The following is a 12237-nucleotide window of genomic DNA, read 5'->3' as shown; positions in this document are numbered from 1 at the left end:
CCCAGAAAGAGCAGATCTGGAGAGAGAAGCAGGTAATGCCAAGGACCCCATGCTCAGGTTACTCAGTGTGCCAAGTGGGGACAGTCAGGAGATTCATTCCCAAATTGTTATATTAGCTGGACATTAACACAAATGCTCCCACTGTTAGTGGAGGACGGCAGAAATCTGTGCATCAGACTGTAACTCTAAGAGCAACCCTGACTTTCTGGAAGCCCTCTGCAGATACTCTCACTAGACTACCTGAGGATCCAGAAGACCAAGTTTCACACCCTCAAGGACACCTGCAACTACTAGGTGACATATGGGATTTTTTTACTCTGAGAGAAACAAAGCCTGCTGACCTCAGACCCTTTACGTGGTTTTAGACAAGTACAGGAGGTCAAATTTACCTCTGCACTGATGCCAAGCCCAGTGCAGCAGCTTCCCCCGCCCAGGGAGTACCAGCACCATTTTCAGCTTGGCAAGCCCCAAGAGCTGTCTGTTCTCACCTGTAACAGCAGCCAAGGAGCAGCCAGGGCATTAAATACCATGCCAGGCCAGCCAACAAGCATAAATCCTAAGCATCAGGGGCTCCCCTGAAAGCACAGAGCCAGCTCTGTGCTCAGTGCCTAGACCCCAGTGCTGGTGCCCAAGCTTCATCACTACTTTAAACTGTCACAGAATCGCTGCAGAGCACTGGTAAATCACTCCTGATGTGATTAATGCACGGGGAAGGTTACAGGAAACTTTATGCAGCACTCTAATGCTTATTTTTCCAGGTCTCGCTTAACACAAATGAGAAGGAAAGTGCTTGAAAGGGGGAAAATTGCAAGCGGCTGATTCCCATTGCACTCTTGTCCCCTGCCAAACGAAAAACTTACTAGGACAGACTTTGTTTTCAAGGAACGAAGGGATATGGAAATATTTACACGCATAGTATCAAGACATCAGCCATGAGGTCAAAGACGCTGATGCCAAACTGAGGGAGAACATGTTGAAAAAGGCAATGCATGTTTCCAAGGCAGAGGAAAATGTGTATCGTTGCAATTGTTAATAATAACTGACCTGAACAAAAAGAAACACTTTGGAGACAGCCTTAATCCTTGGGAAGAGCTATGCCTCCACCTCAGGGCTGTCTCAGTAACATACAGCATCCCAGACCCTGCACAAGCAGAAGAGTGGCTTTGCTCTACACGCACAGAAAAGCCGTGCAGAACCACGAGCACTACGAACTGTGCTCTGCTGGGGACCCAAAGCAGGGTCAGCCACACAGTGCCTCCATTCTTTAACAGATTGCTGTGTCCTTCAGGCCGTTATAGTAAAAAGCTAATGATTTCCTTTACAGACTACAGTTTTTCAGAATCCGGGTACCGAAAAGCCAAAAAAATATCAAAATTAAAGCTGCTTTTGGCAACATAAGTAACATTTCTTTGTAAATATGTATTAATATGTTGATTTCATATTCCATTTTTCATTACTGTTTCTCAAATAACTGGGGGTTGCACAGCTTTCTTTTTTCCAGCTGAGGGCATGTCAGGCAGGGAGGCAGTAAATCTGACAGTGCTGCCGCAATTCAAAATGAAAACACTGAATTTTCAATTGCAGAGTGACTGGCATTAGGGAATTAGAATAAAGCCAAGTTCATACCAAAGCTGACCAGTTGCTGCTGTCATCTTCAAGCAGCTTTTTTCAGGTAAAAATCAGACATTAACTCCACTTTTCTTTTCAGTGAACTTCTATCTTCAGTTATCTTGCCTCAATCTGTAAAAAATTGCTTTTTTTTTTTTTTTTTCTTCCCCCATCAGCACTACATCTTCTAATGCTTATGTTAAAGACAGGTAAAGAAACCATCAGGCTCCCTGCTTAAGTCTTTCAAGTTCCTAGACAGCTAAATTTTTATTTGTCTTTTTTGACCCCAAAAAAAACAAATTAGAAAATTTATGCAAATCAGATGAGGACTAATGAGTCTTCTGACAAGCTAAAACCAGGAAATGGGGAAGCAACACTGGAGTGAGAGCAAAACAGTAAGTTGAAAAACTGTTGCATTCAACAACCCTCCAATTTTGAGATCAGAATTTGTGTTGATGTTTGATAAAGAAAAAAAAAGTGCATATTTATCAACAACAACAATACCACCACAGTTCATGAGCATGCTTTGAACTATTCTTACTGAAGTAAGGGCATGAACACTTCTCTAATACTTCAGCTACTGCAGGGCCCAGATGCACGCCCTTCAGTCCCTCACAGAGTTAGCGTTTGATTCAAACTGTTGCCAAAACATGAATATGCAGGTCAGCTGCAGCGAAAGGATTAAAAGATAAGGTGCACAACTAGCAGCCAAAGCATCCCGTATTAGGTGTAAATGTATATTTTTCCCCTCGGGGGCAATGCAGCAGGCCCCATCAATGAAAACCCTCCAGTCAAAACCCCTCTGATATAAACACGAGAAGATTCTCATACACTGCGTTTTTGAGGGATGCTCCTTGAACACGACACATTTCCTTGAAAGTCAACAAACGTGGTACTGTCAGAGGCAGGTCAGGGTCAGGCTTGCTAAATGACATGGTTTGTTGTGGGGCAGCTGAGGTATGGCACCTGGGCAGCTGCTTCCAAGGCAACCCAGGGCACCAAGGAAGCTGTACAGCAAAATGACCCTGTCAAGTGAAACTTTTTTCAGTCATGTGTTTTAACCCCTTGAACCTGACCATCTGACTTCTAGAGATGCCCAGAGCTGAAGAAGGCATGGTAAAAATGCCGTACAGATAAATGATGCCATTAAACATACTTTTATATACCTCTAGATTGTGCACTTATTTCTTTGCCGTATTTATATACAAATGCATTTTGCTTACAGAAATTAAACTATTAAAAGTTTAATCCTAAAGTTACCACATCTCACTGATTTATGCTAGAGGAAGATGTCCTAAAAGTCAGTGATTTAGGGTGCATATAACCAAAAACAAAGAAGAAAAATTATATTTTGCCAAATGTTACTGTATAAACCTACTGGAGGGGATAGTGCTCCAGAATTAGTGATTTGTAGTATGAGTGACAAAAAAAAACAAAAAACAAACAAACAATCAAAACAACCCCCTCTTTTTCCAAATGCTGCTGGAGGTGTGTCATTGACCTAGCAAGATATTTTTAGAACACAAGTCAGCTAAACTTCAAAGTCTGCTTTCCTGGGATATGAGGATGAATTGAACACAACGAGTCTTTTCATCCTCTTTCAAGCTCATTAATCTTGCTACCGAATATAGCTCCTCCTTTAAAAAAAATGATATTTCAAGGTTAAATTCAAAGATAAATCATCCATTAAAGAGCCATGTAAATACAGTCTGAGACTTTGGGGCTATTTTAGCATCTAAAGCAGAAAACATTGCTATGTTCTCATGTGATATACTGTCTAGTAAATAAAACATGAACAGTCTGCCAGGTACATCGTGCAGCTAGGAATTACACCCTCTGGCTTTTAAGCCTATGTCACAGTTTGCAAAATGAAGAAAAAAAAAAACAACGTGAAAAGTGACATTCTTAGGTTCATCCCTGCTTCCTATGTTTAGTGACACACTGGCTGCTTACTAGATGACAAAACATTTTCCGCCTACCACGGCTGTAGCTTTTCTGACCGCGGCAATGAAAGGCTAACAATCACTACTTTCATTTGCCCGACCTTCAGCTCAACACTTTCTGATTCTTCTCATAGGCTGGAACCTCTCTCAGAGCACAGACCTCACAGAAAGAGGTCTGTGCAAAAGAAGTGACAAGCCCTCTGTGTTGAGGCGGCCACATCCAGCTTTCCTGCAGCTCTGTGCTCGCTTCACCTGCACACCTGGCAATGTGCTCTCCTGTTTTTGGAGGAGCAGGGACAAGAAAACCCAGCAGGCACGCACCCGCTGCCTGTCATCAGCAACTGGCTCAAACTGTCCTTGAGTCCTGGCACAGGCAGGGCACACAACCAGCTGCAGCGGCGCATCCTCTGGCCAGGAGAAGCATGGGGAGGATTTTCCCACTGCCAGCTTCATCTTCATACCAGGGTGCTGAAAGCTTCGAAGGAAAAGCTGCAGGCCACCCAGTGGCATGGCTCAGTGACCCAGCCAGCCCAATCTTGGTGTGCCCCACACTGCTGCAAACAAGCTGGAGGAGCAAACGCACACTGCTCTGGGCCCCTTCCCTCTTTCCCTACTCATCAGTCATGATGCACAGCACCTCGAACGGGACGCAATCACCTTTCGTGTCCCTTCTCCTGAACTGTGGTATTAGCTGATTGATAATCATAAGCCTTTGTTGCTTCCAAGTTGTTGCATTGAGCAACAGATCTCTCTTTCACAGCAAAAAACTTTCTATTAAAAAAAAAAAAAAGAGGGTGGGGGGAAATTAGCGTGTTTGGGGCTTTAATCTATGAAATGCAGTATTTCTTGCCCAACTTTAAAAGCAAACAGCAGCAAAAAATGGCACGTAGCACCGGCCGCTCTGAACAGAAGAGAAAGCAAGTAACTGCCCATCTTCTGCTGACTTCTAGCAAGCCGTCCCAGGTGCCCGGCTTTCTCGGAGCGCAGTTCAAGCTCCACAAACTTCCAGAGCGCACTTCCTCGTCGCTGGAAGAATGCAGGAAAAAGGCAGCAGGTGCACGCAGGCTTGAAACAACAAAAGGAGGTGTGTGTGTGTGTGCAGGGTGGGGAGAATCAGCATTTTCTGCTGGAGGTCAGCGTAACCGGGAGGCTGTAAGCAACCCGGCAACGCCGCTGGCCGGAGCGCATTACTCGGGGAAGGGCTTTGTGCAGCTCGCTCTGTGCGAGGCTGCTTTCCACGCTTCTCCGGACGGGTGCATTTCGCTTGCAGGGTGCTGGAGGAGCCGTGCCCGTGCTCTCTATCCCATGCACAACCCGGCACGGCACGGCCCGGAACCGTGCAGGCTGAGCACCCGGAGGTGTCACAAATCCCCCGCTGCTGCGACCTGCAGCATCCTCAGCACCAGGGGCTTCTGCCAGGGCGCTGCCGGAAAAAACAACAGCTTCCCACCCAGGCAGCCGGCAAACCCAGCCACCAGCGCCTCCAGCTCGCCCCTGTGCAGGAGGGGCTGCACAGCCCTGCATATAGCCCAGCCGAGCCCAGCTCGGCTCACCCCGGCTCCCCACCCGGTCCCCCCGGGGGGGCTGCAGCTCACCTGGTCCAGCGGGATGCCCAGCAGCGCGCTCAGCGGGTGCAGCAGCGTGGAGCCGGTGGTGCGGTGCGGGGCTGCGGGCACCTCGGCCATGCTGCATCCCCGCCGGGGCACCTCCGCTCCGCACCCGGCACCCGGCACCCAGCACCCAGCACCCAGGACCCGGCACCCAGCACCCAACGCCCAGCGCCCGGCACCCAGCGCTGCCGCCGGGCCGCGGGGGGGCGCACGGCAGGGCGGGGACAGCGGGCTGGGGAGGGGCTCCCGGCCGTGCTCGTGCCCGTGTCCGTGCTCGTGCCCGTGCCCTGGGCTGAGATCCTCTGCATCCCTGCTCTGCCTGCCGAGCATCCCCAGCCGGGCGTCCCTTGCCCCATGCCGGTGCCGCCGGAGGTTGTAAGGGAGGATTGCCGAGCTCCCAGCGCTTTTGGAAACCCAGATGCAGTGACTTTTTTTTTTTTTTTCCCGATAGGGGAAAAAATGAGGAAGGAGTGAGGGTTTTAACTGGTGCGATTAGCTTGCGAGTGAGATGCGGTTATAAAGGTGCCCTTTTTTTCTGCCCGGCTCGCCTATCTGCAGGAGTGTTGGTGCACCTTCCCTGGACAATGCAGTATTGTGTCGTGGGGAGAAGTTGGGCAGCGCTGCAAAGCTTTCTGTTCAGCTGTACTGCTGACGTGTTTAGGGCCTGAAGTGTCCCAAGAGTCCTCTGCAGGCTCAGCACCAGGCTCTTTCAGAGGCCATCGTTTTCTCCAAGTTATTGTCCAAGCAAGCCCTACTGAAAGTGCCCTGCTTATACTGTGCAAGTGAGTGCTGGGCTGGAAAATCCAGGCAAAAACTATTCTGTAGGGAAGTTTTACAGCAGTGACATTCCCTATTGCTTAATACATACATACATACATACACACATGCCTGCACACATATGCTCAAAGCAGGACAAGAGAGCCATTTGGAAGGACTGGGTAGCCATGTGTAAGGCTGTCTAACATTTTCCAGTAGAAGTCCCTCTTTCCAGTGTAAAATTTCCCAGCCTGAAAATGTCTGGATGGAACTTTCCGTGGGCCATGTCTGCCACAGAGGGATTGCTTGTTGAACTTCGGCTAAAATCGTTAACCTGATTTTGGGAACAGAATACAAGTGATTTATTACACACACTACTCTGGGGCAATGACTTCAAGTTTAGGTATGGTAGTTGTGCTGGCAGCAAGGAAGTGCCTTTCTCTGGCCTTGTGAGACTACTCAGCAGTGACCAGCTGAGGGAGTCCTGGGGAAAAATACACACATCATGTATATGGATAACTGGGAGCTCAGTGTATAGCTTCTCTGAAGGCCATAAACATTCTTCATCAGTTCCTCTGTGTGAGCAGGCTCCCTGTCTGCCTGCCCCTGAAGGAGCAGAGCAGGATACCGCAGGGCTCCAAGCGCAGGAACTGAGGAGTGTGTGCTTGCCTCTCATGGGCAGTGCTCGGCCACCTCGTGGGGTGTGGAGCAGAGACAGAAGCAGCTGGAAGGAGAAGCTGGAAGGAGGTAGAGAAAGCCAGAAGTGAAAGCACCGGAATTAGAGAGGTGGCAGTTCTGGCTAAGTCCAAGAGAGAGCACGCTCCTGTCTCAGCAAAGGCAGGTTTATGATACACTGTACTTAGACTAGAAAGCTCTCCTACACCCAAAGAATCTTGAATGGATCCAGCTAAAGTATCTTTGCACCACGGCCATATATTTGTTATAAACCTATTTGCACGTGGGAATTCTGTGTCGCTGTCTGTCACCCCCTCTCTGCTGGCAGGACCACCAGATGTGGAATAGCTGTGACCGGTCAGCCCAGAAGGTTGGTTAGGTCTCTTGTTGCTGACAGGAACAACTGTGGGTGCTTGGACAAGGCATCCAAGAAACATGCCAAACACAGAGCAATCCTCTCACATTGTACTCTCCCAGCTCCTAGCCATCAGATGCCTGAGATGGAAATTTCATCTGGCATATGATGTTTAATAGCCGCTGGTGGGCCTATGGTACATGCCTCATGTCTTTTGAATTCAGTCATATTTGTGGCCTCCACAGTATCCTGTGAGTTCTGCTATTTAATTTGTGCTGTATGAAAAAGTACTTCCTTGTGTTTGTTTTAAAGCAGCTGCCCTGTAATTTCATTGGGTGCTGTCTTGTCCTTGTGCTGTGAGAAGTGAATAATCACTGCTTAATCACCTCCCCTGTGCTATTCCTATCTTTATGTATCCTCAGTTGTCTATTTAATCTCTCATTATATGGACCTTACTGATCTCTTTGTTCTTCCTTTCCAAGCTTTTCTGCATCTATTTTGGAAATGAAGAGACTATAGATGTACGTAGTAGCAATATTTTGTTCTATATTCCTTCAAGAATTCCCAACATCATCCCCAATGACTCCAAAGTCTGTTTTCTCAAAGGTAGTTTAAAAACCAACATGCATATGTATAATCGAGTTGTTTTTTTCCTGTTTAGATTTATCAATATTAAATTTTAACAATCCTTAAATTGCCCTGCAACACAATATTGTAAAATCTGTTACAACTCTATAATCAAGCTTTGATTATCCTGAATTATTTCATATCCTTTCTAAGTCTGTCATCTCATCTCCTTTTCCAAAACCTTTTTAATGTGTTCAGCAGGATAGATCCCTTTGTATTAATTCCCAACTCGACATTTAATTTCTCACCCTTTGTTTATTACCTTTCAAGCAGCTGGAAATCCATGAAGGGATAGTTCCTACTATTCTTGAATTATTTAATTGTTGTGGGTGAAAAACCTTACCCCAAAGTTCTGGAAATAGAAATATACTTTCCTGACAGGATCACCCTTAGACACATATTCTTTGGAGAACACTAACAGGTTTGTGAAGTGTAACTTCTTTGCAGTGGCTGTATTTCCCCCATTACATCATATTTACCTGGGTGCCTACTCATTTTGTCTTTTGTTCTACAGTTTGCACGGGGGAGTGAGGAGTGCCGCTCTGTAATTCTCTGACCCTGCCTGACTGATACGGTGAATTTGATCTTTCAGTGGAAGATTTTCTTTTATGCCTGTTGCAAGGACAGCCATTGAACAGGGAAGGCAGGATGAAGGCTGCCAGGCAAGCACATAGTGACACTGTGAGATACCTAGAACAACGTCATCAATAGAAATGTTAGTCCGCCACTAAAAATCCCTTCTATCTTCTCACAGCTGTTTTAAACTTTAGCCTTGCAAACAGTAAGTTGGGAGAATATGGACAAATGTGGAAGTGTGTGGTGGTGGGGAGAAACCAAGGGTGTTATTCCATGATTAAGGAAATTGTAATGTGAAAGTAGCCATAAGGTATCTTCTGGAAGTGAAACTCATCCAGAAATTACTCCTGTGATCCTTTTGCATCAGTACAAAAGGAAATTGTTTTGTTTTCAAATCCTGATTCCTTTTGACAAGTCAGAATCTCTGGCATAGGGGCCATGGATGAACCATAGGTCTGGATGATAAACAATGCTGCATGAAAAAAAGCTGAGCACCTGAGAGAGGAAGGGATTGTTTGTTTTTCTTGGTAACATCAATACATGCATGTGGCCGTGAACTCATAGCACTGATGGCTTTCAGCATTACCAAAAGAGAATGTTATCTGTGCATTTATCCTCCTTCAGAGATGGTAGAGTGATTATTTTTATTATTTTCAGATAATGGTGAATTGGAATCAGGATCTACTGATACAAAATTAAAGAAAACAATGAACAGAGGTTTACACTTACTTAATAATTTGTGACTGTCTCTACCAACATGAGGCCCTCTGTGTCTACACTTGAGATACTTTTGCAGGCTCATTTCTTTTCCTGCTGCTGAAAGGGATCCCTTGACCTTTAATACAGCCAGTGGTCACAAGGCAAGCAGACATAAATCTAGAAGGATTCTTTTTTTTCAGTTTACTACTTACTTGAAAAGGAGGTGGTTTGTATTTGTTTATATCACATTTTTTGTGAACTCTACTACAGTTTATTCAGGAGCAATTTGAGATGTAACAGAGTCTATTTGTAATACAGCTTGAAACTAAAAACCTGGAAGGACATTTTGTGATTTGCAGAATAAGAAGCTGAAAAAGTTAAGTAAGAATTACTTATGACTAATATGAAAAAGGCAAGAGTTCATGGAAATACTTCAGGTTCCAGGCAATAACTATTGGAAAAATGCTGATTTCTGTTCAAATACATTTAGGGAAATCAAGAGAATAATTTTATAAAGAAAACAGATGATGTCTAGAGCTACTGAAATAGTGTTTTCTTTAAAAAAATATTTTTTCTCCTAAAAATCATATGGTAGTATTCTTAAGAAAGTACTTCCATACACTCACACAAAGGCAAATCTTAGTGCATGAAAGTTTTTGATATTAGCAATCCTTCACAATTCCAATTGTAAATTTATAAGCAACCTTCAGCACATCCAGCAGAAATCTTTTTAACCAAATCAAATTAAAACAGAACACAAAGTTAATTTAATATAGCCTGACTTTTCAGCTTTTTTGCCTTGTACTTTCACAGATAACATTGTTTTTCTCTAGTAATCATCTCAGTCTTCACAGCAGAAGTAACAGAGTTTGTTCTCTTCTACCATCTAGAGGGGAAACTGTACAACAAGTAGAAAAAATATTTTAGCTTTGCCAAAAAGTTAGAGAGAGAAATAGTTCCAATTCCTTATACTATTTTTATTTAGAAAAAAAAAAAAAAAAGAGAGAGAGAGAGAGAGAGAATTGCTGATAGTGTTCCCATAAGAGTTAGTTAGGCAATTTACAGTGTCAATCAATATCTGTTTGTTTTTGGTTTTAATATTGTTTTACATGGGTCTTTTCTGCACCAGAACTAATAAGTGGGGAAAAAAAAAAAAAAAAGGAAAAAAAAAAAAGATGTTGAAACCAATCAGGACTCACTGTTAGCAGAAAGTTATTATGGTGTTTTTAAATCTGTAGACATTACTCTATAATTTCATTTAAAGAGAACTTAAACTTCTATGAGTAATCAAGCCCTTTCACTTATAGTTACAAATCTTATGGAAAAGATTAAATAACATTGAAGAAAACATTTACTACTGGTGTGTGGATTTAGAGAGCCAAAATCTACAACATTTTTTATGCCCAGTAATGCTATCAAATAACACTGTTAGCTAAAATGACTGCTCCACAACATGTATTGCCTGAATTAGAGAGCTAGCAACACCAGTGTTAACTGAAGCCTTTGTCCTACAGTACACTGTTAAAGAGCTGTAATTGTTTGTATTGTTGTTCTAGTTGTGGACAGTCATGACCTTTTCAAATAATGTGCAAAGGGGGAAAATAAAAAAATATAAGTATGATTTGAAGCTGATGAGTGTTATTTAAGTTGAGCAATATATTAATTATGGAACTACAAGAATTTCTGGATTGTAAAGATTTTCTAGTTTGATAGAAATTGCCTTTATCTGTTGTAAATTGGTTCCTCATTATTCTATTTGAGTGAATACCTGTAGCAGTCTAAATGAACATGCCCTCAAATAAAATCTTATACATGCTCTCATTATCCCACTTTGATTACTGAAACATATTTTTTTCTGCAGCTTTGGTAAATTTACCTTTGTCTGATCAGAATGCTCTCACAACAAGTATTTCCTGCACTCACCACTTTGAACTTCATTCCCATTTTTGTGTATTTTCTTTTGCTCTGTCTTGTTTCATTCTTTTTCTAGGTTCTGCATTGTCTGTACATCTATCCTAAGATAAGCATTGGCTCTTATATTAGATTTTCAAACAAGCACTCCTGGGGTTTCTTCTGAACTTGCCCTTTTATAATGAGGAGTTGACCCTAATAAGCATTCAAGATTAATATACTATCTTCTTTTTAATTAGGTCTTAAAACTTATTTTTTCTTATTGTTTCAAGGGGGGGAAATAAGCTTTTCTACTGGAAGCTTGTCAACAGAGTTGTTACGCTGGGATCACAGCATTTTCACTGATTAGTGCTGTCTTATTGTTTCCTTGGCCTCTTATGCCAGCTGGTCTGTATCCAGCTTTGAATCCTGCCTCCTACTTAGATCATTAGCCCTTTCAGACAAGGATGCCTGCATTATTCTTTGCTTGTGTAACATCCAGCAAAACGGGGTCTTCCTCCATGAATCAAGGCGGTAGGCCCAATGATAATAACTATAATAAATGTTTGACTGCTGTGAGTATTATTATGACTGTAATGTTTATATGCATGGGGGAAAGGAATGAATTCAATGCCCAGAAAGGTCCACCAGAAAGAACACGACCCAATTAACAGAGAGACCTTTAAGTGTATTTTCATCATTGGCAAAGGCAGGACCCCTGCTGGCTGATCTGTAAAACATTGATGATGTTTGTTTTAACAGGAGCCACTTAACCGACCCTCCTGCGTGGATCAATTCGCGTCGCTGCCTCAAGCCAGTATCATCAAAGAAACTTTGTGAATACTACAAGAAAGAAAAACTGAGACCTTCGACTTCAAAGTCTACTGTCAATCACATGCATCAGCATGTATCTGATAGACTTACCGTGGATGTTGGCACACCTTTTGGCTGTCCCCTAAACATGAGGTCACTTCTGTAGGAAAAAGGATCTCTGGTTCAGGAAAACAATTTAGATGAAGTTGAGCAGCCTTCTTAAGCAGCTGCTTAGGGAGAATACCATGCCTATAGTAATAAGTGGCTGTATCTAAGCAAATTCCAGGTTTATTAACAATGCAGAAGGGAAAAAAATAAAAGTCTGACCTACTATAAATGTGAACATCCATATATTTAATTTTATCAGTAGTCCAACTAAACCAACCTCACAGTATACAGCATGTATTTCCTTCCCATAAGGCTAAGTCAGGAGTGAGCCTACAAAACCAGGCTTCCTAGTGCAATCAGGACAATGTGACAAAAGAGTACACAAAGATTGTTTGCACTGAGTGCCTTGATGCTATATAGATAAGCCACATATTGAAAAGATGTTTGAATATTACTCTGTCTGCCTCAATCCTACCACTTAGCTGCTCTTTTGAAAGTCAGCTCCCTTACCTCTCGCAACAAAGGACCTTTCCCTTTGCCCAAGCTGGCAGAAACGTGATGAGCTTGTCTTTGCTGA

At 43.4% G+C, this 12237-nt stretch overlaps 1 protein-coding gene and 1 long non-coding RNA gene across 2 annotated transcripts in view; one reads left to right on the top strand and one right to left on the bottom strand.

Annotated features, from left to right (window-relative positions):
• MBOAT1 (membrane bound O-acyltransferase domain containing 1) overlaps window positions 1-5236 on the bottom strand; it is a 56654-nt gene extending 51418 nt beyond the window's left edge. Inside the window, exon 1 of the mRNA XM_068674735.1 lies at window positions 5147-5236. Coding sequence (XP_068530836.1) covers window positions 5147-5236 — 90 coding nt within the window. The remainder of the gene's footprint in view (window positions 1-5146) is intronic.
• LOC137852714 (uncharacterized) lies at window positions 4428-11889 on the top strand. The gene is made up of 2 exons (XR_011093999.1): window positions 4428-4635; window positions 11502-11889. It is a non-coding gene; the product is annotated as an uncharacterized lncRNA (long non-coding RNA).
• The last annotated feature ends 348 nt before the right edge of the window (window positions 11890-12237 follow it).

Source organism: Anas acuta, chromosome 2 (genome assembly GCF_963932015.1).
Source record: "Anas acuta chromosome 2, bAnaAcu1.1, whole genome shotgun sequence".
Taxonomy (NCBI): domain Eukaryota; kingdom Metazoa; phylum Chordata; class Aves; order Anseriformes; family Anatidae; genus Anas; species Anas acuta.
The sequence above is the reverse complement of the archived record's forward strand: the minus strand, read 5'-3'. Positions and strand labels throughout refer to the sequence as shown.